Genomic DNA, 26,711 nt, shown 5'->3' with positions numbered 1-26,711 from the left:
CTGTCAACAAGTTCATCATCATGTCGTAGTTTCCGCCACCAAAAAATACATGCCACTAACTAAGGCTGAAAGACTGCACCTGTTTGTTGTTTGGGACGTTCTTCCATGTAAGTTCTTAATAGGACGCGTACCAAAATGTAATTACATGACATGTACGCTGTGTGTGGCGGGATATATACCTTTTAGGTTGAGGTGTAGATTTGTGCAGCAGTTTCAGGCTGCCGCGCCCACCGCAATAAGTTATAATGTAAAGTTGTAAGCCTCATTTTGGCGCCCCTTTACCTTGGCGCCCGGGGACAGATGTACCCCCCTGCCCCCCCCCCTAGCTACGCCTCTGCTCTGTGTGAGTCTACGGGTCTCTGTGTGAGTCTACGGGGTCTCTGTGCGAGTCTACGGGGTCTCTGTGCGAGTCTACGGGGTCTCTGTGCGAGTTTACGGGTCTCTGTGTGAGTCTACGGGGTCTCTGTGCGAGTCTACGGGTCTCTGTGCAAATCTACGGGGTCTCTGTGCGAATTTACGGGTCTCTGTGTGAGTCTACGGGTCTCTGTGTGAATCTATGGGTCTCTGTGTGAGTCTACGGGGTCGCTGTGTGAGTCTACGGGTCTCTGTGCAAATCTACGGGTCTCTGTGCGAGTCTACGGAGTCTCTGTGCGAGTCTACGGGGTCTCTGTGCGAATCTACGGGTCTCTGTGTGAGTCTACGGGTCTCTGTGTGAGTCTATGGGTCTCTGTGTGAGTCTACGGGGTCTCTGCGCGAGTCTACGGGTCTCTGTGTGAGTCTACGGGGTCTCTGTGTGAGTCTACGGGTCTCTGTGTGAGTCTATGTGTCTCTGTGTGTGTCTCTGTGTGAGTCTACGGGTCTCTGTGCGAGTCTGCGCGAGGACGGTGCGATTCCCCGCCGCGCGGAGAAGCGTAAAACCACGCCGCCGCCTCTCCCCGCCGCAGGTTCTTCCACCGGCTTCTGACGAGCTTGGGCGAGCAGCCGCAGGCGCCGCCGCTGCTGCTGGTGCTGGACTCGCTGGACCAGCTGTCGGGCGCGGACGGTGCCCACCGCCTGCACTGGCTGCCCAAGCGCTACGCGGCGAGCGTGCTCGTGGTCGTCTCCACGCTGCCCAACGAGCACGGCATCCTGGACGCGCTGCGCGCCGCCGTGCACGACGCGGACGCGTACCTCGAGGTGACGGCGGGGGGGGGGGGGGTTGGGGGGGGGGCGAGGAGGGAGAGGGAGTGGAGGAGAGGGTAGGGGAAGAAGGCGACAGAGGGAGGGGAGGGAGTGGAGGTGAGGGAGGGAGGAGAGGAGGGTGGGAGGAGAGGAGGGAGGAAATGGAGTGAATTTGGGAGGAGAGGAGGGAGCGCGAGTGGAGGAGAGGGATGGGAAGAAGAGGGACTGGAGGAGATGGAAGGAGGAGAGGGAGTAGAGGAGAGTTTGGGGGGGGGGGGGGTGTGCATGGACGGAATGACCGACGATGCGAGGGGCGACAGTGGTGGTAAGAGGGTGAGGAGTGGATGAGAGGTCGTGGTGAGTGAGGAGAGAAAGGGGGGAGTGGGGGAAGAGAGCGGGCGGCCCAGCGTGTGCAGTTCCAATCCAGCGGGCCCACCCCGGTTAATATTATTATTATTACTACAGCGGGTGCGTTCACCGTAACATCACGCGCACACCACCGGCTTCTCGAGTGGCGGTCGGAGACTCTGACGACGTCATTCGACCCACGCCCCCCCCCCTCCCCTACACCCCCCCTTTCCTCCGCAGGTCGAGCCTCTGATGCCGGAGAACGGCGGCGAGATGATGGACGGGCTCCTGCGGGTGGCGGGCCGCACGCTGGCGGGCGAGCAGCGTGCCCTGCTGCTCTCGGCGTTCGCCCGCTGCGGGCAGCCGCTCTTCGTGCGCCTGGCGTTCGACGAGGCGCGCCGCTGGCGCTCGTTCGCGCCGCTCGGCCTCGAGCTGCGCGGCCGCGTGGCGAGCGACACGAGGGAGGCGGTGCACGCGCTGTACGCGCGCCTCGAGGCGCAGCACGGGCGCGCGCTCGTGGCCCACGCGCTGGGCTTCGTGGTGGCCTCCAGGTGCTGCCACGCTCCTCGCACTTTCTCTCTCTGTGTGTGTGTGTGTGCCTCGAGCCGAATTCGCGTCGTGCGTAGCCGGCCGTGGTCGTCGGAGGTTCGGTGGAAGGTTGACTAACAGGTGCTATCGGCTTGCCAGGGTCGGCGTTGTCAGCAGGGAGCTGTGCAGAAGATTGTTGTGCTGTACATCTAAAAACAACCTCGTCCTCGATCAAGCATCATCATCATCCATCATCATCATCAACCATCATCATCATCAACCATCATCATCATCATCAACCATCATCATCATCCATCAATCATTATCATGATCATCATCAACCATCATCATCATCATCCATCAATCATTATCATCCATCATCATTATCAACCATCATCATCAATCATCATCAACCATCAACCATCATCATCATCATCAACCATCATCATCATCACCGCGGCTGTCATCATCACTGTCCCATTCATGTGGCTGTCACCGTGGTTACCATCCCGATTGTACTTTTACCATCGTCATAATCATCATCACCATCGTCGTCATCACTTTTGTCGTCACCACCGTCGTCAACTTCATTAGACAGCATCCTCGCCGCCGCCACCTCTATGTGACATGCGCTCGTACGTACGCACGTGCACCCCGCGCTAATTGGAGGTGCGTGGTGGGCGGCCCTGGCCAGGAGCGGCCTCTCGGAGCTGGAGCTCAAGGACTGCCTCTCGCTGGACGACGCGGTGCTGGCCGACGTCTACCAGTACTGGTCTCCGCCCAACCGCGACATGGTGCGCCTGCCACCTCTGCTGTGGACGCGCCTGCGCCACGACCTCGCCGACTACCTGGTGGACCGGCAGGCGGACGGGCACACCGTCATCGCGCTCTACCACAGGTGCGCCCGCCTCACCGCCTCGCCGCCTCGCCGCCTCACCGCCTCACCGCCTCGCCCGGCACGGTGCTGGCGTGGGCACTTTCGTGACCGCCGCTCTGCCGTAAGCAACCCCAGACGAAGTAGATGTTTCACCCTTTCCCGTGCCATCATCAGTTTTTCTTCCCCAAAGCGACGTAGGTGTACGTCATCAAAACTAAACCGGGAGAAAAACTAAAATGAAATAACTTTATCGGTAGCGAGGCTCCCACAAGGCCCCGCAGGAGGGAGTGCAGCAACAGTTTGGCGCCAGCTATCGCAGAGTGAGGCAGTCACGTCGCTACGATTCTCCGCGGTGATTACCGATATCTTTAAAACAGCGGCGCTGCTACTACGCCTCTCTAAATAAAATTAACGTTCCAAGATTCGGTGGTGAACGAGGACACCCACACCCTGCAAGTTGCAGGGTTAACCCTTTCCCTACCTCGCTGGTATGCAGGAGGTCGTGGGTTCGATGCCGACCCTGATGCCTGCTGCTGCTGTATATTTGGAGTTTGTGTCTCTCCCTCTCGCCCCGTGGTCGGGTGGATTTTCCCCAGTTTTTCCTTTCCCTTCACATTCCGAATCAACGTCACGCGTTTAGAGTATTTAGCTGCTAAACATTTCCAAGTGACGATGATCGGCTACTTTGTTGCACTATTCTTTGTGGTCTGGTCGCTTCTGAAAAAGAGCTACATAGCTCAATTGAGGCCTTGCCTGGTCAAATAAAAAGGGTCAAATAGTTTTAGTTTCACCCCGCAGCTGTCCCCGATGCTTTGACCGGCGCACCTGGCCAGAGATGAGCAGTTCACGACTGAAAAATGCAAATAAGGCGTGTAAATTAATTACATTGGTAACTTGTAATCGGTGCATAAATTACACACCTCAAAGCAATTGGTAATTTCCCACCACGTGGCACGAGACCCGGTCGTTGGTTCTGGTTTGTCTTCTGCCGACCTCCCACCGACACCTTTTGATCTTTCCGTGGCGATGAAGCCAGAGGGAAGGAGGTGCGGACTTGTGGGTGAGGGGGAGAGAGGGGAGGTTGCGGACTCACCAGCCAGACTCACCTGGCAGGTGAGAGTGACAGGTGACAGTGACAGGTGAGAGTGACAGTGACACGTGACAGGTGAGGGTGACACGTGACAGGTGAGAGTGACAGTGACAGGTGACAGTGACACGTGACACGTGACAGGTGAGGGTGAGAGTGCCATGTGCGAGTGGCAGGCTTCCCTGTCCGTCGCAGGCAGTTTGTGGAGGCGGTGCGGGAGCGCTACCTGCAGGGCGAGGAGCGCCGCCTACTGCACCAGACGCTCGCCGACTACTTTAGCGGCAGCTGGGCCGGGGGCCGGCGCAAGACGATCCACCTGAGCCAGCGCGGGGAGGTGCTGCACGCGGACCGCAAGGTGCTGCCCGCGGGGTCGCGTGTGTACATGGGGAGCGGTGGCGCAGCGGTTAGTGCGCCGCGGTTGAGGACCTCTTACCACAGCATCTCTCTCCCACTTCAGCAAAAAAAAAAAATCTTGCTGTGGTTTTCCCACCTGATGACGATTGCTTGTGTTGCAATCGAAACGTCGTGATTTATTTTATACCTACGTGACTTTACGGAGCCGGGTTACATTTTGCGGCCCACGGCCATCGTCGGTGGCGCACACGAGCCTCTCTTCGCCTCTCCGAGGTCGTGCACGTGTGTATGTGTGTGCGCGTTTCTGTATGTGCGTGTGTATGTGTGTGTGTGGGAGCGGTGGTGTAGCGGTTAGCGCGCTGCGCTGTGAGCCTGGCAACCCGGGTTCGATTCTTGCTCACGGCCAACACCGGTGACGATTTTCCCAACCGGTCTTGGGCCTCCCCTAGGTCGACTCAGCTTCAAATGATTACGCGGTGTAGGGTGTGGACGTCGCCACTGGAGAGACAAAGGCGGCCGGGTGTATGTGCTGGCTGGCCACCCACCCCCTCGTGTGCCGTGCCAGCCTTCATAGGCGTTCGCTGACAGCAACTTGCCCCAACAGTCTGTTAAGGCTACACGGGGGATCTTTGTTTTTTTTTGTCTTTGTGTTAGTGTGTATGTAAGTGTGTATGTATGTAAGTGTGTGTACATGTATCTGCACGCGTGTGTATGTTTTCTCTGTAATAGAGGAGCTGAGCACACTGGGCATGAATGCCCAAAACGCCCAGTGGTCAGCAACAAACGGCACGACCAAAGTTGTAATATATTCGAGTTAAAACTCGTGGCTTGAATCGAGATTCGTGACCTGCGGTGTGGTGAGTCGGTGAGTAGGTGGGTGGCTGGGTGGGTGGGTGGCTGGGTGAGTGGGTGGCTGGGTGGGTGGGTGGGTGGCTGGGTGGGTGGCTGGGTGGGTGGGTGGCTGGGTGAGTGGGTGGCTGGGTGGGTGGGTGGGTGGCTGGGTGGGTGGCTGGGTGAGTGGGTGGGTGAGTGGGTGGGTGAGTGGCTGGGGAGTGGGTGGGTGAGTGGGTGGTGGTTGATCACGGTACGGATGACATCAATAGTCAGACTGGTAGACCAAGTCCTCAACATGGGATCAGGAATCAATAACCATCGTAGTAGCGAGAGAAGAGTGATAAGGAGATGACTGTCGCAGATGAACAGTGCTGGCATCAAAGGTGGGAGACAAACGGTTATAACAATAAAACTATTAACTATTTTTTTTATTTTACCAGAGAATTATAGGTCAAGGGCTGAGGTCAAAAGGTCATCATGGCCCTTGTTGTGCTGCCTTGGTCATCGCTTCCACCCTTCGAGCCAGCGGACTCCCCACCACCATCACCGACGCCAGCACCACCAGTCAACAGCGCTGCCCCGTGTACTCGTCTCCCTCCCCCACCCTCCCCGTGCCTCCACCCCCCCCCACCTGCACAGGTCGCCGCCCAGCCGCTACGATTTGGCGAGGACAAGGTGAACCTGCGCAAGCTGAGCGAGCTGCCGTTCCACCTGGCGCACGCGGGGCGGCACCAGCAGCTGCGGGAAGAGATATTCGGTAGGGGCCACGCAACGCCAGCGCCATCGCCGCCATCGGCACCACCACCCTCGCATCCCCCCCCCACCCCCCCCAGAAGACGCGGGGGCGAGAGGGCTGACGCCTGCCTCCCTCCTCCCGTGGCTGCAGGCAGCGTGGAGTGGCTGTCGCTGAAGCTGAGCGCGCTGGGCGTGAAGGCGCTGCTGGAGGACTTCGCCCTGGCGCTGGAGCTGCAGCCGTGCGCCGAGACGCAGCTGGTGCACGACGCCGTGCTGCTCATCCGGCCCACGCTCGAGTTCATGGAGAACGGCGTCGGTGGGGAACACACGACCCTGACCCTAACCCTGACACACAGCACTGACTTAATCCAGACCCTAACTCCAACCCTAACCCTGACCCTAACCCTGACCCTAACCCTGACACACAGCACTGCCCTAACCTCAACCCTGACCCTCACCCTGACCCTAAGTCTGACACACAGCCCTGACCCTAACCCCAACCCTGACCCTCACCCCGACCCTAACCCTGACGCACAGCACTGCCCTAATCCAGACCCGAACCCTAACCCTGACCCTGACACACAGCACTGCCCTAACCCCGACCCCAGTAACCTAATCCTAACTCTGAACCTGAATGTAGCCCTCAGCCTCACGCGATCCACAACTGAGTGGTGCGATTACCGTGGCCCAATCCTCATCCCCCCCCTGCCTCACCGGTTACTTTTGTCCCTCATCACTCCCCTGGGTGTCTCGTGATGCGTGATTTGTCCTCGAGGAACGGGGTCTGTCTCGACTCTCGCGTCCTCCTTCCTCTCCCTTCCGCTTGTTGTCACCGAGTGGTCTGACCAGCGCATCCACGCGACCGCTGCCCCTCCGCACCTGCCCTCCTGTTCGTCCCCCCCCATCCCCACAGACGAGTCGGTCTTCTTCGTCGAGCTGCTGGCTCGCCTCGAGTACTTCGAGCGGCAGTACCCGGCCATGGTGGGGCGGCTGTGCGCGCAGTGCCGCCAGCTGTGCCAGACGCGGCCGGAGCCCATCCTGCTGCCGCTCTCGGGCTGCCTGCAGCCCCCGGGAGGGCCCCTCCGCACCACGCTCACGGGCTTCGGCCAGGGTGAGGGGCACGCGGCCAGGGTGAGGGCGCGCGGCCAGGGTGAGGGCACGCGGCCAGGGTGAGGGCGCGCGGCCAGGGTGAGGGCACGCGGCCAGGGTGAGGGCACGCGGCCAGGGTGAGGGCACGCGGCCAGGGTGAGGGCACGCGGCCAGGGTGAGGGCACGCGGCCAGCGCCGGGCGGGGCGGCCCCGTGGGTCACGCGGCACTCGCCGACGACGCTCGCCGATGACGCTGGGACGCAGCTCGCGGACGACGTTGGGACGACTCTCACGGGGGACGTTGGGACGACGCTCGCAGACGATGCTGGCGCGAGCCTCGTCCCAACATCGTCCATGAGCGTCGTTCCAGCGTTGTCCGCGAGCATCATTTGCGTTGCCGGTCGATGGCGGTTTGTCACGCAGGCAGAACTCTGAGGAGCGGTGATTGTAAAACTTTCGCTCTTCTGACCGTTAAACGGAGAGAGCAACCGTGAATGTTCACACACTGCACCTGCGAGCCGGAGGGGCACAAGGTTAGATTCCATTTCCCAGCGCGGCAGTGACAACAGCAGGGCAAGTTTCTCAAAGCCTCCCCCCCCCACGCCCCTGTCCACCCAGCGGTGTAAATGGGTTCACCACTGTTGGTCGATCATGTGGCGGGGTAAAGTGTGGGTACAGCTGCCTCTTCCAAGTTTTCCGATCAGCGTGGAAGAGTAGACCAAATAACCCCCCCCTAGAGCGCCCTCTAAGTGGAGGCACTGTCCACCAGCAGTGGCGCGAGCGAGCGGCTGCAGGGCTCCGCCTTTACCTCGCAGCTGAGACACGAGGGGGAACCCACACGGTGACCTGGGCCGCCGTGCGGCTTGTGTACGTCCGCGCGAGCCGCTCGGCACGTCCGTCAGCGGTTCCTGGTTCTAGGGCCCCGTGACCGGCTCCCGGTTTATGCCGGCTGTCGTTTAACAACTGCGTAGTGGGCAATCGGGACGATGGCAATGGTCGTCTGTGCAAACTGGACATCTGTGGGGGATAAAAGAGCTTAATAGCTCATCGGATTCCTCCTCCAGTCTAAATAACAGATTCTGATTCAGAAATATAGGTGGTGAGGACGATGGCAAAACCGGTGGAGGGGATGATGATGATGGGACAAGGTGATGGGATGATGACCGGGCAGACAAAGCGACGATGCTCAGGTGTGTCACGTGGCAGTAAAGTGACGGCGGTAGAGGAGGAGGCTGGTGGCAAGGAGGGCGCCATGGTGGCGAGATGTCAACTACCTCGCCTGGTATACAGGGGGTCATGGGTTAGATCGCAACCCTGACGCCTGCTGTATATTTCGAGTTTGCGTGTCTCTCTCTCTCTCCCAGTAGTCGCGTGGATTTTTCTTAGGGTCCTGCGGTTTTTTCCCCTCCACATTTAGAATCAACATCACGTCTTTAAGAGTATTTTGCCGCTATAAATGTCCACGTGATGAATAGCCACTTCGTTGAGCTATCATTTGTGATTGCAGGTCGTTTCCGAAAAAGAGTTACATAGCTTAGTGGGGCCTTACCTGGCAAAATAAAAAAACAAGTTTAGTTTAGGATGCTGCTCCGGGTGGGGGTCGCGTTGGAGGGGGTGGTGCGTGTCGCTTTTCCTCTCGTGTGGAATCACGGGGTGTGAGCTCAGCGACGCTGGGACCTGTCTCGTGAGTGCCCCCCCCCCCCATGCTCCCCCCCCGGGCGCAGGCGTCTCGGTGCTGGCTCTGAGCGCCAGCGGGAGTGTGATGGCCGCGGGCTCTCTGGACGGCACCATCATCGTGTGGGACCTGCAGGAGGACGAGGCCACCCACACGCTCGCCGGGCACGCGGGTGAGCGTGGCTGACGCGTGGGCCCACCGGGCGAGGGATTGTGGGCCCACCAGGCGAGGGATTGTGGGCCCGCCGGGCGAGGGATTGTGGGCCCGCCGGGCGAGGGATTGTGGGCCCACCGGGCGAGGGATTGTCGTGCGTGACGCAGGTGGCGGTCGCGGCACCGCGGCGCGAATCCGGCGACCTGAGTTCAATCCCCGCTCCTGGACAGCGTTGGTGGTGAGTGGGAGCTGAACCGCTCCGAGCCTCCCCTGTATACCTCGCCTGGTATACAGGGGAGGGTGTGGGTTCGATCCCCACCCTGACGCTTCTATATTTGGAGTTTGCATTGTGCTCCCAGTGGTTGCGTCGATTTTTTTCTCCGGGTCATTTGGTTTTTCCCCTCCACATTTAGAATCAACTTCACGTGCTTCGAGTATTTAGTTGCTATATATTTACGCACGATGAGACACTTCTTTGAGCTATCATTCGTAATAGCCAGGTTGCTTCTGAAAAAGAGCTACATAGCTCAGCGGGCCTTACCTGATAAAATAAATAAAATGTTTAGCTTAGACTCAGCCTCAAATGACTACCTAGTGGGTAAACATCACTACTGGGGAAACAAAGGCGGCCCGGCGTGGTGTTGGCCACCAACCTCCGCTTGTATCGTACCGACCATTACAGATGCTTGCTAACAGCATTTGCCCCGACAGTCCGTGATAGGCTACACGGGAGATATTTGTCTTTGTGTGGCAGGTGAATGGGGAGCGGTGGCGCAGTGGTTAGCGCACTGCCCTACGAATCGGGTGACCAGAGTTGAGAACCCGTTCACGGCCAACACCTCCAGTGGCGATTATCTGAACGTGGGCTTGGGCCTCCACTAGTTCGACTTAGCCTCATGGCTACTCGCTAGCAGCACTCGCCCCAACAGTCTGTTCGAGGCTACACGGGGGACCTTTGTCTTTGTACCGCAGGCGAAGTGCTGTCCTTGGTGCTGGGCCGCCGGGCCGACCTGCTGGTGTCGTTCGGGCGCGACTCGACGGCGCGCGTGTGGAGCCTCGTCACGGGGAAGCAGGTGACGCTCGTGTCCACGGCGCCCGCCGGCCCCACGGGTCCCAGCGGCCCCAGCAGCTCCCCAGGCCCCACCGGCCCCGGCGGCCCCACCGGCCCCGCCGCCGCCGCCTCAGGCAAGGAGGAGGAGGAGGTGTCGTACAGCCTCATTGTCGTGAGCGAGGAGCGGGAGGAGTTCCACCTTTTCACTAACTCCACGGTGAGCGTGGGGGGTGGGGCGGTTTCCGCGCGGATCTATTGGCTCGTCGTCACTTTTTGGCCAAAACTTTCGTTGTTGTTTTTGCTTTTGTGCTTGGTGCCATTTCTTACTTCGTTTATTCGTGATTTTGCTTGGTGCGCGCCTGTGTGTGTATAGGGCTTCTTTAGCGACGTGGGTAGCTAACCACGTATATGGGATTGGTCCGTATATATATGTAATGCGAGCAAGGACAGGGTGGGCGCTGCCTCCGCACCACTCACACGGGCCGGTGTATTGGAGAGGCGGAGCCTGGTCGTCGGGGTGAGTGGGGGCGGAGACAGGGGCAGGATGAGAAGGTGGAGTTTGGGTCACGTGAGAGAGGGGATATAAGGGAGAGACGGAGGAGCTGGGGGAGAAGAGAGTGAACGACAGAGGGGAGCCACGCTGGCGGTGAAGGGAGAAGTGGCGCCATTGCCACGTGGTTGGGGCCGATAGGCGTACTAGAGGTGAAGTGTGCGCGGGCAGTGGAGCGTGCGGGTGTGCACGGGAGAGAGAGAGAGAGCCGGAGCGGGTGTGGGGGACCCGAAGGGCAGTGTGGCTCGAGCGGGTGAGGAAGAGCACACGGAGGGGCCGGAGGTGACGGCGTGGCGAGAGCCACACGGAGCGTGCGCGGGGCGTACGGGGACGGAGGGAGAGAGAGAGAGCCAGCGGAGCGTGCGCAGGGCGCACGGCGAGGGTCAGAGCGAGAACCGGCGGGTGGAAGGAAAAGAACTCAATAAAGGACCAACGGAGAGCGACAACGTGTGGAGTCCTTTATTACATACTAGCGGAAGTACCCGGCTATGCCCGGGTGAAAAATATATTTCTTAAAAACCTTACATATATATACACAGATACTAAGGTATTGTCAAAGCCCGGTGGGCTGTTTGTACATTTCTCCACCAACAAATATATAAGAGGCTTTCACAAGTCCAAAAAGTTGTAGAAAGTGTGGGGTAAATAGTTGATGTCAAAATGTTTCCGAAAATTGTGGTCTCCCCCCCCCCCCCCTCAAAAAATATCTTTACCCCTCGTAGGTATATATACTAACAACACCTTGCATACAACAGAGGAAGTGGTATCTATTGACTCTGTAGTAGTATCTACTGACTGTACCGTAGTATCTACTGAGCCAGTAGTAGCTACTGACTGTGTAGTAGTATTTAGTGACTGTAATAACTACTGACCATAGTAGTATTTACTGGGCCTACAGTAGTATCTACCGACTATATACTCGTAACGACTAACTGTATAGTATCTGCTGACTCTATAGTTGTATCCACTGACTATAGTAGTAACTACAAAATCTATAGCAGTATCTACTCACTCTATAATAGTATCTACTGACTCTAGTAGCTACTCACCGTAGCAGTATGTACTGACTGTATAGTAGTATATACTGACTGTAGCAGTATTGACTGACTGTAGTGGTATATACTGACTGTTTTAGTATTTACTATAGCGGTATCTACCAACTCGATAGCAGTATCTACTATCACTACAGCAGTGTATACCGACTGAGGTCGTACCTGCTATCACTACAGCAGTGCATACTGCTGTGTTGGTACCTGCTATGATTACAGCAGTGCATACTGCTGTGGTGGTATCTGCTATGATGAGAGGAGTACACATTGTGGTGGTGGTACCTGGTATGATAACAGCAGTGCATATTGACTGTACTCATCATTCACCCTCACCATTCACCACTCACAACTCACCCTTACCACTCATCCTCACCACTCCCACTCACTATTCACCATTCACCCTCACAACTCACCACTCACCAATCTCCCTCACCACTCACCCTCACCACTCACCCTCACCACTCACCAATCACCACTCACCCGCACCACTCACTCTCATCACTAACCCTCACCACTAACCCTCACCACTCCCTCACCACTCACCACTCACTCTCACCATTCACCCTCACCATTCAGCCTCACCACTCACCCTCACCACTCACCGTCACAACCACCACTCACCCTCACCACTCAACTTCACCCTCACTACTCAACATTCATCCTCACCAATCACCACTGACCAATCACCACTCACCACTCTCCACTAGCCCTCACCACTCACCCTCACCACTCACCCTCAAAACTAACCACTCTCTCACCACTCACCCTCACCACTCAGCACTCACCCTCACCACTCACCCTCACCACTCACGCTCACCACTCACCCCTCACCGCTCACCACTCACCCATCACCACTCACAACCGCCACTCACCCTCACCACTCATCCTCACCACTCACCCTCACAACAACCACTCACCCTCACCACTCACCCTGACCACTCACCACTCATCCTCACCAATCACACCCTCACCAATCACCACTCACCCGCACTGCTCACCCTCACCACTCACGCTCACCCTCACCACTCACCCCTCACTAATCACCACTCATAACCGCCACTCACCCTCACCAATCACCCTCAACACTCACCACTCACCGTCACCACTCACCCTCACTACTCACCACTCATCCTCACCAATCACACCCTCAACAATAACCACTCACCCTCACCACTCACCCTCACCACTCACTCTCACCACTCACCCTCACAACAACCACTCACCCTCAACGCTCAGCACTCACCCTCACTACTCACCCTCACCACTCACCACTCATCCTCACCAATCACACCCTCACCAATCACCACTCACCCTCACCACTTGCCACTCATCCTCACCACTCACCACTCGCCCTCACCATTCACCCTCACCACTCTCCCTCGCCACTCTCCCTCACCACTCACCAGTCACGCTCACCACTCACCCTCACTACTCACCACTCACCCTCAACACTCACCCTCTCCTCTCACCACTCACCCTCACCACTCACCCTCACCACTCACCCTGACCACTCACCACTCATCCTCACCAATCACACCCTCACCAATCACCACTCACCCTCACTGCTCACCCTCACTGCTCACCCTCACCACTCACCCTCACCACTCACCCTCACCATTCACCACTCACGCTCACCCTCACCACACACCCCTCACTAATCACCACTCACAACCGCCACTCACCCTCACCACTCACCCCTCATCCTCACCAATCACACCCTCAACAATCACCACTCACCCTCACCACTCACGCTCAACACTCACCCTCACCACTCATGCTCACCACTAACCCTCACCACTCACCCTCACCACTCACTAATCACCTCTCACAACCGTCACTCACCCTCACCACTCACTCTTACCACTCACCCTCACCACTCACCCTCACAACAACCACTCACCCTCACAACAACCACTCACCCTCACTACTCACCCTCACCACTCATCCTCACCAATCACACCCTCACCAATCACCACTCACCAATCACCACTCACCAATCACCACTCACCAATCACCACTCACCACTCACCCTCACCACTCACCCCTCACTAATCACCACTAACAACCGCCACTCACCCTCCCCACTCACCCTCACCAATCACCAATCAATCACCCTCACCACTCTCCCTCACCACTCTCCCTCACCACTCTCCCTCACCACTCTCCCTCACCACTCTCCCTCACCAGTCACGCTCACCACTCACCACTCACGCTCACCACTCACCCTCACTTCTCACCCTAACCACTCACCACTCACCCTCAACACTCACCGCTCACCACTCACCCTCACCACTCACCCTGACCACTCACCACTCATCCTCACCAATCACACCCTCACCACTCACCCCTCACTAATCACCACTCACAACCGCCACTCACCCTCACCACTCACCCTCACCCTCACTACTCACCACTCATCCTCACCAATCACACCCTCAACAATCACCACTCACCCTCACCACTCACGCTCAACACTCACCCTCACCACTCATGCTCACCACTAACCCTCACCAATCACCCTCACCACTCACTAATCACCTCTCACAACCGTCACTCACCCTCACCACTCACTCTTACCACTCACCCTCACCACTCACCCTCACAACAACCACTCACCCTCACAACAACCACTCACCCTCACTACTCACCCTCACCACTCATCCTCACCAATCACACCCTCACCGATCACCACTCACCCTCACTGCTCACCACTCAACCCTCACCCTCACCGCTCACCCTCACCCCTCACTAATCACCACTAACAACCGCCACTCACCCTCCCCACTCACCCTCACCCTCACCAATCACCAATCACCAATCACCACTCACCAATCACCACTCACCACTCACCCTCACCACTCACCCCTCACTAATCACCACTAACAACCGCCACTCACCCTCCCCACTCACCCTCACCAATCACCAATCAATCACCCTCACCACTCTCCCTCACCACTCTCCCTCACCACTCTCCCTCACCACTCTCCCTCACCACTCTCCCTCACCACTCTCCCTCACCACTCGTTAAGGGCGATCCTAAAGGAATCTACAACCTTCGATGATTCCTTTGCGCGATTCAAAGAATCGATTCCTGGTGCATAGGAGGTTTCCGTTTTTAATTACAGAGTTTTATTTTCATTGTTATGTTATGTTTTAAAGTTTTCAGGAGTTTTTAATTATATTTTAGCCCCGGTCAACGCCGGATATTTCCCATTCGTAGCAGTTTATATCAACTCTATAACCAACTTATATTAAACGAAAATAAGGCGATTCTAAATGAATCTACAACCTTCGATTCCTTTTCGCGATTCATAGAATCGATTCTTGGCACGGTCGGGTTTAGAGTTTTAATTACACAGTTGTATTTTCATTGGGATGTTATGTTTTAAAGTTTTCAGAAGATTTTAAATGTATTTTTCCCCCGGGCAACGCTGGGTATATCGAGTTTATACCACAAAGTCGTCGCCTGACAGAGTTGCGTGTCGAGGCCTAGTACCGTGCAGAGCCTCCGGCCTCGCCTAGATTGCCCACCCGGCTGAGGCTGGGTACTGGGGCCGTTACCCACTGTCTAATCGCTATAATTTTATTATCTACCGACCCTATAATAGTAATTGCACACATTGGGGTGGGGGGGAGTGAAGAGGACGTGAAACTTTGATGAATTTACCTCAGAGTCGCGTGTTAATGCGTGCGCATATTTTTAACGGGAATTAAAAATGGCGTCCACCCCGCAGCGAAGTTGTTGCTACCCGTTGCCAGGGGCAACCGCCGTGGTCCGCGCCGGTCGGCGATAGTAAATAAATAAATAAAGATTTAAATACATAATTAAAGAGAAATCGCACTAAATCGATAATCGGGCCGATTGAAAGTTTAGAGACGAAAAATCGGAAATGCCTAAGTTCACCTGCAAAATTTAATCTCGGCGAACCCCACGGTCCGAGAGCTACATCCCCTGCAAGGGAGCGTACGCAGACGGACAGACAGACAGACAAAAAATGAATTATATAGGTTAGATACAGTAATTAATGTACAGCATTGTGGGATGCTGTTGGCATGAATGACGCGAGATAAAATTTAAATATTTTTTATTATTATCGTACCCCTACGAGTAACGAGACCTGTAAGAAACGAAGCAGACGTTACTCCTCCAGTCTCCCCGCGGTGTTGACATCGGGCATCTCGTCAGCAGCGTAGACCTGCACAGAGCGCTGCCCAGCGCAGATGCCATGCACAACGACGCTGGCAGTCGCTCTGGACACTGCCACGTGCTCCCCCCCCCCCCTTGCTCTCCCTCCCCCCCCCATGCTCCCCACGTGCTATCCCCCCCCCCCTGTACTCCCCCTCATGCCCCCCAAGTGCTATCCCCCTCACCGTGCTCCCCCCCACCCCTTGTTTCCCCCCCCCGTGCTCCCCCCCCCTTGCTCTACCTCCCCCCCCATGCTCCCCACGTGCTATCCCCCCCCCGCTGTGCTCCCCCCCCACCCCTGTACTCCCCCTCATGCCCCCCACGTGCTCTTCCCCTCCCTTGTTCTCCCCCCCCCCCGTGCTCCCCCCCCTCTTGCAGCTCCGCTCGTTCTCCCTGTGGAGTGGAGCGCCGCTCCTGTCGGAGCCGCTGGGCGGCCCGTCACGCTGCCACGCGCTCGGCGGGGACGGCGAGGGCGCCGTGGTGGTGACCGCGGCGGTGGCGGGCAGCGGCGACGGCGACGGCGGCGGCTGCCACGGTGGCGGTGGCCACGGCGGCGTGCGCGTGAGCCTCGTGGAGCCGGGCGCCGGCTTGCTGAAGCGGCGTCTGGACGCGTGGGTGCCGGGGCCGGCGGGCCCCGCGGGGCGCCCCGTGTGCGTGGCCGTGGCCAGGCGCGGCCTCCTCCTGGCCGGCTTGGCCGGCGGCACGCTGCTCACGGTGAGGTTCCGGCGAATCCGGTGCGGCTTCGTCTGGCGTCGCGCTCCGTGGCCTCCTCTCGTCCCGTTGTATTTTCCCACGCCCAACATTTTACGACAGATATCATGGGATAACTTTTTGGCCAGTATCAAAGTATGAAAAATAAGAAAAGGTTTTACCCTTTCTGGCAATAAAACAAGATATTCAAACACCAAATTGATACCTTTTGTAAGGAATCAAGTACTGCATTAACCACACACAGCACTTGTGTCTGACTCTGGTGAGACTAGGCCATAAAGAGGGCTGTCTCTGTTGTAAGCCAATCAATTTCAAAGACAATGCATATATCATTACCAGAGTATGTTTGTTTGCAGATTTCATTCCTTGCAAAAGGTATCAATTTGGTGAAGTTTTCGTGACTGTAGGATTCCATACTCTTTGGTTCTTTCGGTAAAGTGACGTGGGTAGAAAAATAATCGATCAGAACGTTTCGATCGCAAGACAAGCAATCGTCATCAGGTGGGATAACCACAGCAATTCAGTTTTTTCTTGCTCTGGTTGTCCTACCTGTTGACGATTGCTTGTGTTGCGATCGAAACGTCGGGATCTATTATTTTTCTACCTACGTGACTTTACCAAAAGAACCAAAGAGTACATCTTAACACATATTTTATTGCCAGAAAGGGTACAAACCTAATTTTTCATATTTTATGACGGAGTTGCCTCCGACCGGACGCTGGTCGATTGTGTGTGGTTCTAAAGTAGGGAGGGCTTCGACCATCGGATCAGCTCCTGGCTTCTCCTGCACCGATTCTGAGCTCTGCCGATTCCCACGTGGGTGAACATATTTCACAAAAATACAGCTGTTGGGTGTAATTTTAAAGCGTTGTGGGTAGCTGGGTGACTCAGCAGTGAGAGAACCAAGCCGGCAACCTCTCACATTCTGGGTTGGGGTCCAGGTTTCAGCTGCCCGCGATTAAGCTGGGTTCTCAAATGTAACGAAATTCTAAGTTGTTGAGTCGACAGCCACACAAAGAATCGGCATGATCCACCAACCCCACCATCACATCGCAGCCGTGGCTTGGATCGCTTGAAGCTGTAGTGATGACACACACACACAACACGCACCATGAAATCGAAGCCCTGAAGAAGGGTGCCAACCGCATCGCTGCCCGAACGCCTCGTTCGCAAATTCACGATAATTGGAAGGTTCCTAGTCTTCACCCCCCTTCATCGTCTGTGAACATTTGTGACCTTGGGCGCAATGTTGCCTCGCCTACGAGTGTCCCAGCTGTCCCCCTGAGGACACCGTGGCCAGGTGGCGCGAGGTCACCCCCATCGCTCTCACACGCTCGCCGTGCCCCCCCCCCCCCGTGCCCCCTCCGTGCCCTCCCCGTGCCCTCCCCGTGCCCTCCCCGTGCCCCCCCCGTGCCCCCCCCCGTGCCCTCTCCGTGCCCTCCCCGTGCCATCCCCGTGCCCTCCCCGTACCCCCCCCCGTGCCCCCGCCCCGTGCCCGGAAGACGCAGGTGTCGCTGGAGGACGGCGGTAGCTGCCGGAGCACCGAGGCGCTGGGAGCGGAGCCCAGGTTCATTGCCGTGAGCCCCGACTGCACGCTCGCCGCCGTCGGTCAGAGCCCGCGCCTTTGCCCCCACCTCGGCTGCTCGCAGTACACGCACGTGACCCTCGCCTCCCCCCCCCCCCAAAAAAAAAGAGACAAACGTCTCCCGCTGTGTAGCCTCGGCAGCCCGTTGGGGTGTGCGTCGTTAGCGGAGTTGGCACCTCTGTGAAGGCCGGCACGGCGCACCAGGGGGTGGATGGCCAGCACCACGCCCGACCGCCTTTGTTTACACACCGCACCAGGTACTCATTTGAGTCTGAGTTGACCTACGGGAGGCCCAGGATCGGTTCACATAACACAGACGCGTGTGCGTGTGTGCGTGCGTATGTAAGTGTGTGCGTGCGTGTGCATTAGGAGTGGACAAACGTGTGTGCGTGCGTGTGTAAGTGTGTGTGTATACGTTAAGAGTGGACAAGTGCGTGTGTGTGTGTGTGTATGTAGGTGTGTGCATGCGTTAGGAGTGGAAAAGCACGTGCGTGCGTGCGTAAGTGCATATGTAAGTGCGTGTGTGCGCATGCGTGCGTTAGGAGTGGACAAGCGCGTGTGCGTGTGTAAGGGTGTATGTGTAAGTGCGTGCGTGTGCATGTGTCAGGAGTGGACAAGCGCGTGTGAGTGTGTATGTAGGTGTGTGCGTATGTGTGCAAGTGCGTATGTAAGTGCGTGTGTGCGCGTGCGTGCGTGCAATTGCGTATGTAAGTGCGTGTGTGCGCGTGCGTGTGTTAGGAGTGGACAAGCGCGTGTGCGTGTGTAAGTGCGTATGTAAGTGTGTGTGTGCGCGTGCGTGTGTTAGGAGTGGACAAGCGCGTGTGTGTGTGCAAGTGCGTATTAAGTGCGTGTGTGCGCATGCGTGCGTTAGGAGGGGACAAGCGCGTGTGTGTGTGCAAGTGCGTATGTAAGTACGTGTGTGCGCGCGCGTGCGTGCGTTAGGAGTGGACAAGCGCGTGTGCGTGTTCGACCTGCGGGGCGCTGGCGAGGCCCCCGCGCGCCGCGCCGTCGAGCCGCGCCACCAGGACCGCGTAGAGGCCGCCGTCTTCTCGGGCTGCACGGCCCTCATCAGCGCCTCGCTGGACGAGACCATCAAGGTTCGCCCGGCATCTCCTCCCGGGCCCGCTGCCGGCACCGCTCGCCTCTCTCGCCTTCCACCCCTCTCCCCCTCGCATTGGCAAGACGCCGCGGCGTACGGGGGCGGCGTGGGTGGTGTGTCAGAGTCAGAATATTGATCTCTACCGGGAGGAGGGAGGAATCCGAAGAGCTATAAAGCTCTTCTTCACAGATGTCCAGCAGGAGCGCCAGGGTGAGAACGTGACTTGTTTTTTCGGAAGCAACCTGGCCACAACTGATAGCTCGACAAAATTGGCTCATCACGTGGAGATTTATAGCAGCAAAATAATCTTAATAACTATAATTCGAGTTTATAAATGTGTTGCGTGGTGCAGCGACGTACAGCGGTGTGTGTGCGCAATGTGCGGCGAATCCTCGTTTAACGCGTTCCTCGTTAAACGCGTTGAAGCGACGACAATTTCCCCGTAAATAATGTACCGGCAAAGTTTTGGCGAGATACGACGAATCGCGCACACGCGGTGAGATGGTGGGACGAAGATAACCGAGGCTGCACCGCCACGTTACTGTATCATTCCGCGTGACTTTCTTCGCCGTCGACCGCTCAGAAACGGCGTTCGAACAACGGTGGACGCGCGTTCCGCGTTGTGGTGCGCGAAAAGTGTTCCCGAATGGAAGAACAGCGACAATGCATTGCTATGTAAACACCATTCCTGTCAACCCCTTATCAGTGCCCTACCTTATTACAGACCAATTCAGACCTTATTGATCACCCCCGTGCACTTATAAATATCAACGTTCATCCTACACAGTACCACCACAAGGGAGAAACACAAACAATTTTCGACCATTTTTTTTGCCCGGATTGAAACAGCTGTACGCCGTATGGACCTGAAAACTCAATGTCCCTGTACAAGAATACGGGGTAAACCGTCGTATGGCTTGACAGCTATGGAACACCGTGTGTTTAAGCGAGGGGCTCGCCACACACGGTTCGGGGATGGGCATACGGAGGGCAGTCATTCGTCTCATGTGCGTCAGACCAGCTTGTAACGACGACGTCCACGACCGCTAGCGGTGGGCACGGTGAGGCGTGGTGCTCCTGGAGCGCGGGGAGCGACGCGCCCTTTTTGCCGCAGGCTCCGGGCCGTGTGCCCGGGCTGCAGGTTTATATTCTTGGATACTTTGTCGATTCCAGGTATTTTATTTTGCATTGTAACAAAACGCGAGCACGGTACAAGCGGCTTCGCGTAACAACCAGATGTCACGGTACCCGCAGAACAGTCCCGACGCTACTGAACCATATACAAAAGGGGGGGGGGGGGGGGGGGATAAGAGATAGGGGGATTAAGTATTTATTTTATGCGATTTGCTTACCTTACCTATACTTTGCACTCCAGTTGTGTTTTTGCATCGTTTGCCATTGCAACGACCCCGTGCCCTCTTACTGGACATCTGTGAAAAGAGCTTCATAGCTCATCGATTCTGAGCATGCGGGTCGGCGGTCACGGCTCTCGCTCCGTCGTCGTAAACTCTTCGGCATTCAGAGCCACGGTCTCCGGGCACGCTGTGGCGGCGTTGAGCGGTGCGTACGTACGTTGCACTTCTATCGCACCGTACTTAGCCAACCGTGCGAACCCGTGGTGCGGGGGGAAGAACAAGAAAGCGTGCATGGCGTGCGAGCTAGCGTGTGCGTTGCTGTGGTACGTGCGACGCGCGTGCCGTGTGCGGCGCTCAGGTGTGGGACCTTCGGGACGGGCTGTCGCTGCGCGAGTGCATCGAGGGGATGGGCATGGCCGTCACGGCGCTGTGCCTCGCCGCCGACGGAATCTTGGTGTCGGCGTCGCGCCAGGCTTACTACCTCAAGGTGGCACCACCGCAACCTCCGCACGCACCACCGTGCCGCCAACCGCACCGCCCGCGCACTGCCCACGCCACCGTTATGCGCCACCAGCGACACGTCCATCACCGCCGCCACCACCAAAGTCGCTACCACCGTCATGCACCACGGACTCACAGGCGGGTGTCGGTAAGCCCCTGTGCCCGTGCCGTGATGGCGTTGCCCCCCTCCCTCCGCGCCTCCGGCAGGTGTGGGACGTGGGTGAGAGGCGCCTGCGTGGCGGGGACCCAGGGGGCGGCAGCGCCGGAGGGCTCCTGAGCCCCCCGTTCCACGACCGCAGCGGCCTCGTGGCCCTGACGGTGGACGCGGCCACCGTGGTGCTGCAGGACATGGAGGAGGCGTCGCGAGTTGTCCTGTGGGACACGCGCACAGGTGTGTGTGCGTGTGTGTGTGTGTACTCGCACACATACACAGGTGTGTGTGTACTCGCACACATACACAGGTGTGTGTGTGTACTCACACATACACACAGGTGTGCGGAGCGGTAGTGTAGAAGTTAGCGCGCTATGCTACGAACTCGGCGACCTGAGTTCGATTCCCGCTCACGTCCAACACCAGTGACGATTATCCGAACCAGTCCTGGGCCTCTCCTAGGTCGACTCAGCCTCAAATGAGTACCTGTTGCGGTGTGTAAACATCGACATTACTGCTGCCGCTGCTGTCACCGCTGCGCCGTGCGTCGTCGCCCCGTGCCAGGAGCGCCACGCCAGCTCGTGAGCTGCCCGGCGCACGTGACGAGCGTGGAGTGTGCGCGGGGTCGCGACCTCATCCTCGTCGGCCTCAGCTCAGGCCTCGTGCTGGCGCTCACTCCACAGCTGCACTCCACGGTGAGCATCGCCACGGCAACGGCGCTCGCTCACCCACCTCACCCTCCTCACCCCCTTCACCTCCCTCACTCCCCTTACCCTCCTCACCCCACTCACTCCCCTCACTCCCCTCACCCCACTCACTCCCCTCACCCTCCTCACCCCACTCACTCCCCTCACTGAGGGTTTCTTTACCGAATTAGAAAAACCAATGGCTCTTCGACCTTGGTGTTTTGGTTGCCGTTAGCCCCTGGGATATACCCACTTTCATGCGGGTGCCGCGTACACCTCGCTCCGCTTACGGCACGGCTACCACCGGGCTCCCCCCTCGGCCGGGCCGCTGTGGGTCGCCGGGATGGTCGAGACGAGGTGCGACTAACAGTGCCGAGTGACCGAAGCGAGTGGCCGTGCGTTGTCTGCAGGAGAGCGGCGGAGAGGGGGCCGTGCCCCCCGCCGACGCGCCGTGGGCCGTGGCGGCCGAGCTGGGGGTGGCCGGGGCGGTGAGTGTCACGTGCTTGGCGCTGGGGGACGGGGACTCGCGCCTGGCCATGGGCCTCTCCTCCAACCGCGTCGCCGTGCACTGCACAAAGGTACCAGCCGCGCCGGTGGGGGGGGGGGAGATGGGGGGCGGTGGGGGGGTGGTGCCGCGACAATGGCGGATGATGGAGCGCGGGGGGATGCGATTGTCGCGGTCAACTCCGTCGCGTGCAGACGTGGCGGCGCGAGTGCGTGCTGGAGGCACCGTGCCGCGGGGCTCTGAGCGCCGTGGCGATGCTTCCTGGGCTGGCCGGCGCAATGTGGGGCAGCGACTCGGGACAGCTGGGCATCGCGCTGCGGGGACCGCCAGTGCCCGCCGGCACAGGGGACCGGGAGCCGGCGTCGTCGGTCCCCGAGGGATCGTCTCGGACCAAGGACCGCGCTGACGACGACGGCGGCGGCGGCGGCGGCGTAGGAGAGGGCGGAGAGCGTTGCGTGGAGCTGGAGGGCTACGGCACGCGCGTCTCGTGCGTGCTGCTGAGCCCCGGCGGGCGATATGCCTTCGCGGGCTGCGATGGGACGCTGCAGCGGCTGTGGTGCGCGCGCACCTGGCAGGTGCTGCACGAGTACACGTACCAGGTGAGCGCCGGGGGTGCGTGCATCGCCGCCCAGCATGGCTCACCAGAGCCCGTGCGTTCGTGCGTGTGTGCCGGTGTATGTGCCTGTGCGTGCGTGCATTGTGGGGAGCGGTAGTGCGGCGGTCAGCGCACTGCTCTTCAAACCCCGGCGACGCAGGTTTCATTTCTGCTCACGAACAATCACGCCAGTGACGACTGTCAGAACTGGTCCTGGGCCTCCCATAGGTCGACTCAGCCCCAACTGAGTACCTGGTGCAATGTGTAAAAAATCGCTACTAGGGAGACAAATGTGGTGGGGCGTGAAACTGGCCGCCCCTCGTGCGCCGTGCCGGCCTTCGTAGGTGCTGCTGGCTAACAGCGCTCGCCCCAACAGAGGCCACACTGGGGCATCTTTGTCTCTGTGTGTGGGGCGCAGGGAGCTTTCTACCAGGGCGTCACCTCTGCCGCCTTCTCCCCCGAGGAGCGGTTCCTGTTCACCGGCTCGCGCGACCGCTCCATCAAGGTGTGGTGCGTCGTGACTGGTAAGCCTCGCCGCACCGAGCCGCCCCTAAGCGCCCGCGCCGGCGCGCCACCATTCACCACCGCCACCGCCACGCCATTCACCACCGCCGCATTCGCGCTGACACCGGGAGTCGTGCCCCCCTCTCCTCCCCTTTTCCCTTTCCCCCCCCGCGCAGGCATCCTGCTGAAGGTGCAGTACGTGTACGCGACGGTGACGCGTTTGGTCGCCATGGAGACGCGGGGAGGGCCCTCGGGCGAGCAACTGGGGTCCGAGGCGCGGCCGGCGTGGGCCTGTGTGGTGCTGGCCTGCACGCGCCTCGGATACGTCCTGCGCCTCGAGTTCCGCTGCCCCCCGCGCCTCGCCCCGGGGTGAGCGCTCGGCACCGCCAAGCGCCCAGCGCTCGTGCCAGACGCAGCCCGTTCTGCTGCAAGGCGGTGGGAGTTGCGTTCCCGAAGAACGACCGCGTTCTGAAACGAAAATCGCGCCATGATAGATAATGTATCATGTGGTGCACGGTCCGCGATAACACGTGAGATGTTGGCCAAGCAAAGACTGAGGCGTGTAGGTAGCATCTAGAAGCATCCAGCAGCATCCCGCCTTGTGAGATGATGCTACGCGAGGCAGCCGCACAACCGTGTGATGAATTGGATGTAACGCGTCACAGAAGAGAACGGACTGCACATCGATGAGTTGGCAGTCACCAGCAGGGGCGGTTTCTTCATTAGGGCGATTGGGCGACGCACCACCAATGTGTGAAAGGGACTTTTTCAATCACATTAACAATCTCATTCAACCACAGAGCTATGCTAGCTGTTACTGTGCCTCTGGATATAGTCCAATCAGCGTCATGTCACGTTCTGTGGAGTACCGCCTCTTTTTGGGCGATTTCACTCTGGCTGAGAATCGCCCCGTGTGGTCCCATAGACTTACATTCAAAGATGTTTTTTTTCGAAGGGCGGGCGCTGCAATGCATTCTCTATGGCTTCCGGGAGGGCTCGCACTAATGTGCTTACGTCATCATACGTAAGCACGTTTCAGTCAACAAAATTATTTGTCGCCACCTAGTGGAATCTTTAATAAAAGAAACTGAGTGGATTGTAATAATAGTGAGTATAGAAACAAACAAGATGTATTGTAAGAGTCACTTTATTTTTCATTAATATTAAAGAAATGAAGTTGCCTTTACATGCTTAAGCTGTTAATTTATCCATTGCATGGGTGGACCTTATCCTTCTCAATCATCCAGACATTTGCCCCCCGAGAGATTTTGCAGGAGCCGCCACTGGTCACCAGCCACCGTCCTTAGTGGCCCCGTAAAACAGCAAGCCACGCCAGCGCCTGTGCACGTTGCCATCTCACTTAGCGTCAACGCTGTTCGTGAATGAATAACATTTACAATTAGCAACCTTACAATTAACAACACTACAATTAACAACAACATTACAGTGGGCCACAAGGCTCAGCGGTCGAATGGGCGTGGCTCACATTCGGATATTTGTGGGATTCGAATCCTACTTGGGGGGTGACTGGACCCATCATCTCCACGTGGTGGATAAAATTTATACCATTTTCTGGGGAATTCAACAGTGGTTGTTCTGTGAAATGGAGAACTTCACCACTGGCTCAAGACTGTTGAGACAAAATGGATTTCGTGGGTTCGATCCCAACCCTGACGCCTGCTGCTGCTGTATATTTGGAGTTTGCGGTGTCTCTCTCCCCGAGGTCGCGTGGATTTTTCTCCGGGTCTTCCGGTTTTCCCCTCCACATTTATAAACGTGCGGTTAGAGTATTTGGCTGCTGCTATAGATTTCCACGTGATAAGCCAATTTGTTGAGCTATATAATTCGTGATAGCCAGGTCGCTTCTGAAAACGAGCTATATGGCTCAGCGGGCCTTACCTAGTAAAATAAAAAATATTGTTTACTTTTAGTTTATAGTTCAAACTGAGTGCAATTGGCCAGAGTAGAACCCCCGTCACCGCATCCTATTGCCCGCCAAGTTGTATGTTTATGTTAAACTTCTATCGCACCGTACGTAGCCAACCACGACGATTACGGTGAACACCGCAATTCACCATTAGCGTCGTTGCCGGTGACGGTTTCCAGCGAAGGTCACTCCTAACTCACCGCGGCGGATCACGGCCTCTGCACGGGCTGTGGTTGCCATCTACAGGTACGACCCCCTGCGCTACATCAAAGCGTCGTCCAGCGTGCGCTCCTGCAGGCCCAGCGCCCCGGGCGGCGCGTGCCGGGAGCAGCCGGAGGCCGCCGCGCGGGCCGAGTGGACGCGGGGGCTGCAGGACGACGGCGGCGGCGTTGGGGCCGCGGGGACCACGAGGGAGCAGGAGGAGGCCGCGGGGCCGGGCAGACGCGGCGGCTCGTCGCGCACCTGCGCACTGCTCTGAGCCGTCACGTGGGGGGGGGGGGGGGGGGCACGTCGTCTGTGACGTCACCACGCTGCGTCATCACGCGACTCGCAACCGGAGTCTGAATATTACTGAGACCGGAGGAATCCGATGAGCTGTGAAGCTCTTGTTCACAGAGGGTCCAGTGGGGGCACGGCGGTCAGAACGTCACAACAACAAACGCAAGACTCACAAACACGATTAGAGTGCAGAGTACAGGAAAGGAAGTTGCTGACTTCAAATCCTGGCTGGGAAGTTGACACAGCCCATCATCCCTCTGGGGTAGATAAAAATGAGTCACTGGTTTGTAGTGGCTGTCCTATGGTTAGACCTGCCCTGCCACAGGAATGAGGAATTCCCACCACTGGCTCACAGCTGCGAACAGGAGATCAGTACCACCACAGTGCTAATTTCAGCAGGAAAATCACGATCTCTTGTAGTTTCATTCCACTTCTAACTGATATCTAAAGTGATGTGCCCCAAAGTAGCTCTCGAGTCATCCGTGATCCAAATTGCGCGAGGCACCGGGCACATCCATCGTTAGCATCTCATCGCATCCCCTCGGGTCGTTGCTGATTTATATATTAATATTCATCTAGAATGTGTAATGTGTAATACTCATGCAAGATAATTATTCGGTGGCGCAGCCAACAGTCTGCCCAAGTTCTGCTGGTCCTACACTTGTTGGGAAGTTTGGACAAACCCCCGTTAACGAGCGCTCATACTTGTGGCAATAAACCGGAGTTCCCGGAGAAAACTCACGCAGTGTGACAGGGGGAGGGAGGTTAGTAACACTCAACCTCCCGTAGCAAGAGGGAAATGAACCCCCTTGCTGTACTGCCCTCGCACCCTGGGCCACCAGTCGGGGAGAAGATGGGGACCATCGACGCGCCCGGGCGTTGGAGGGGAGTTCCGCGCAGTGCGCGCGCCCGATCCA

The 26,711-nt window shown here is 57.7% G+C and overlaps 1 protein-coding gene across 1 annotated transcript in view; it reads left to right on the top strand.

Moving 5' to 3' along the window:
• NWD1 (NACHT and WD repeat domain containing 1) overlaps positions 1-25,774 on the top strand; it is a 40,308-nt gene extending 14,534 nt beyond the window's left edge. Inside the window, exons 8-29 of the mRNA XM_078872554.1 lie at positions 945-1,176; positions 1,750-2,060; positions 2,732-2,935; positions 4,197-4,356; positions 5,829-5,946; positions 6,076-6,240; positions 6,838-7,035; positions 8,738-8,860; positions 9,814-10,109; positions 16,056-16,114; positions 16,184-16,411; positions 17,662-17,698; positions 17,891-17,996; positions 18,916-19,070; positions 20,187-20,213; positions 20,786-20,914; positions 21,136-21,319; positions 21,644-21,720; positions 22,465-22,869; positions 23,284-23,389; positions 23,546-23,738; positions 25,543-25,774. Of these exons, the coding sequence (XP_078728680.1) occupies positions 945-1,176; positions 1,750-2,060; positions 2,732-2,935; positions 4,197-4,356; positions 5,829-5,946; positions 6,076-6,240; positions 6,838-7,035; positions 8,738-8,860; positions 9,814-10,109; positions 16,056-16,114; positions 16,184-16,411; positions 17,662-17,698; positions 17,891-17,996; positions 18,916-19,070; positions 20,187-20,213; positions 20,786-20,914; positions 21,136-21,319; positions 21,644-21,720; positions 22,465-22,869; positions 23,284-23,389; positions 23,546-23,738; positions 25,543-25,774 (3,745 nt within the window). The remainder of the gene's footprint in view (positions 1-944; positions 1,177-1,749; positions 2,061-2,731; positions 2,936-4,196; positions 4,357-5,828; positions 5,947-6,075; positions 6,241-6,837; positions 7,036-8,737; positions 8,861-9,813; positions 10,110-16,055; positions 16,115-16,183; positions 16,412-17,661; positions 17,699-17,890; positions 17,997-18,915; positions 19,071-20,186; positions 20,214-20,785; positions 20,915-21,135; positions 21,320-21,643; positions 21,721-22,464; positions 22,870-23,283; positions 23,390-23,545; positions 23,739-25,542) is intronic.
• The last annotated feature ends 937 nt before the right edge of the window (positions 25,775-26,711 follow it).

The sequence above is a fragment of the Lampetra fluviatilis genome, chromosome 34, assembly GCF_964198595.1.
Source record: "Lampetra fluviatilis chromosome 34, kcLamFluv1.1, whole genome shotgun sequence".
NCBI lineage: Eukaryota > Metazoa > Chordata > Hyperoartia > Petromyzontiformes > Petromyzontidae > Lampetra > Lampetra fluviatilis.
Note: the sequence above shows the minus strand (reverse complement) of the source record. Positions and strands in the feature narration are given on the sequence as shown.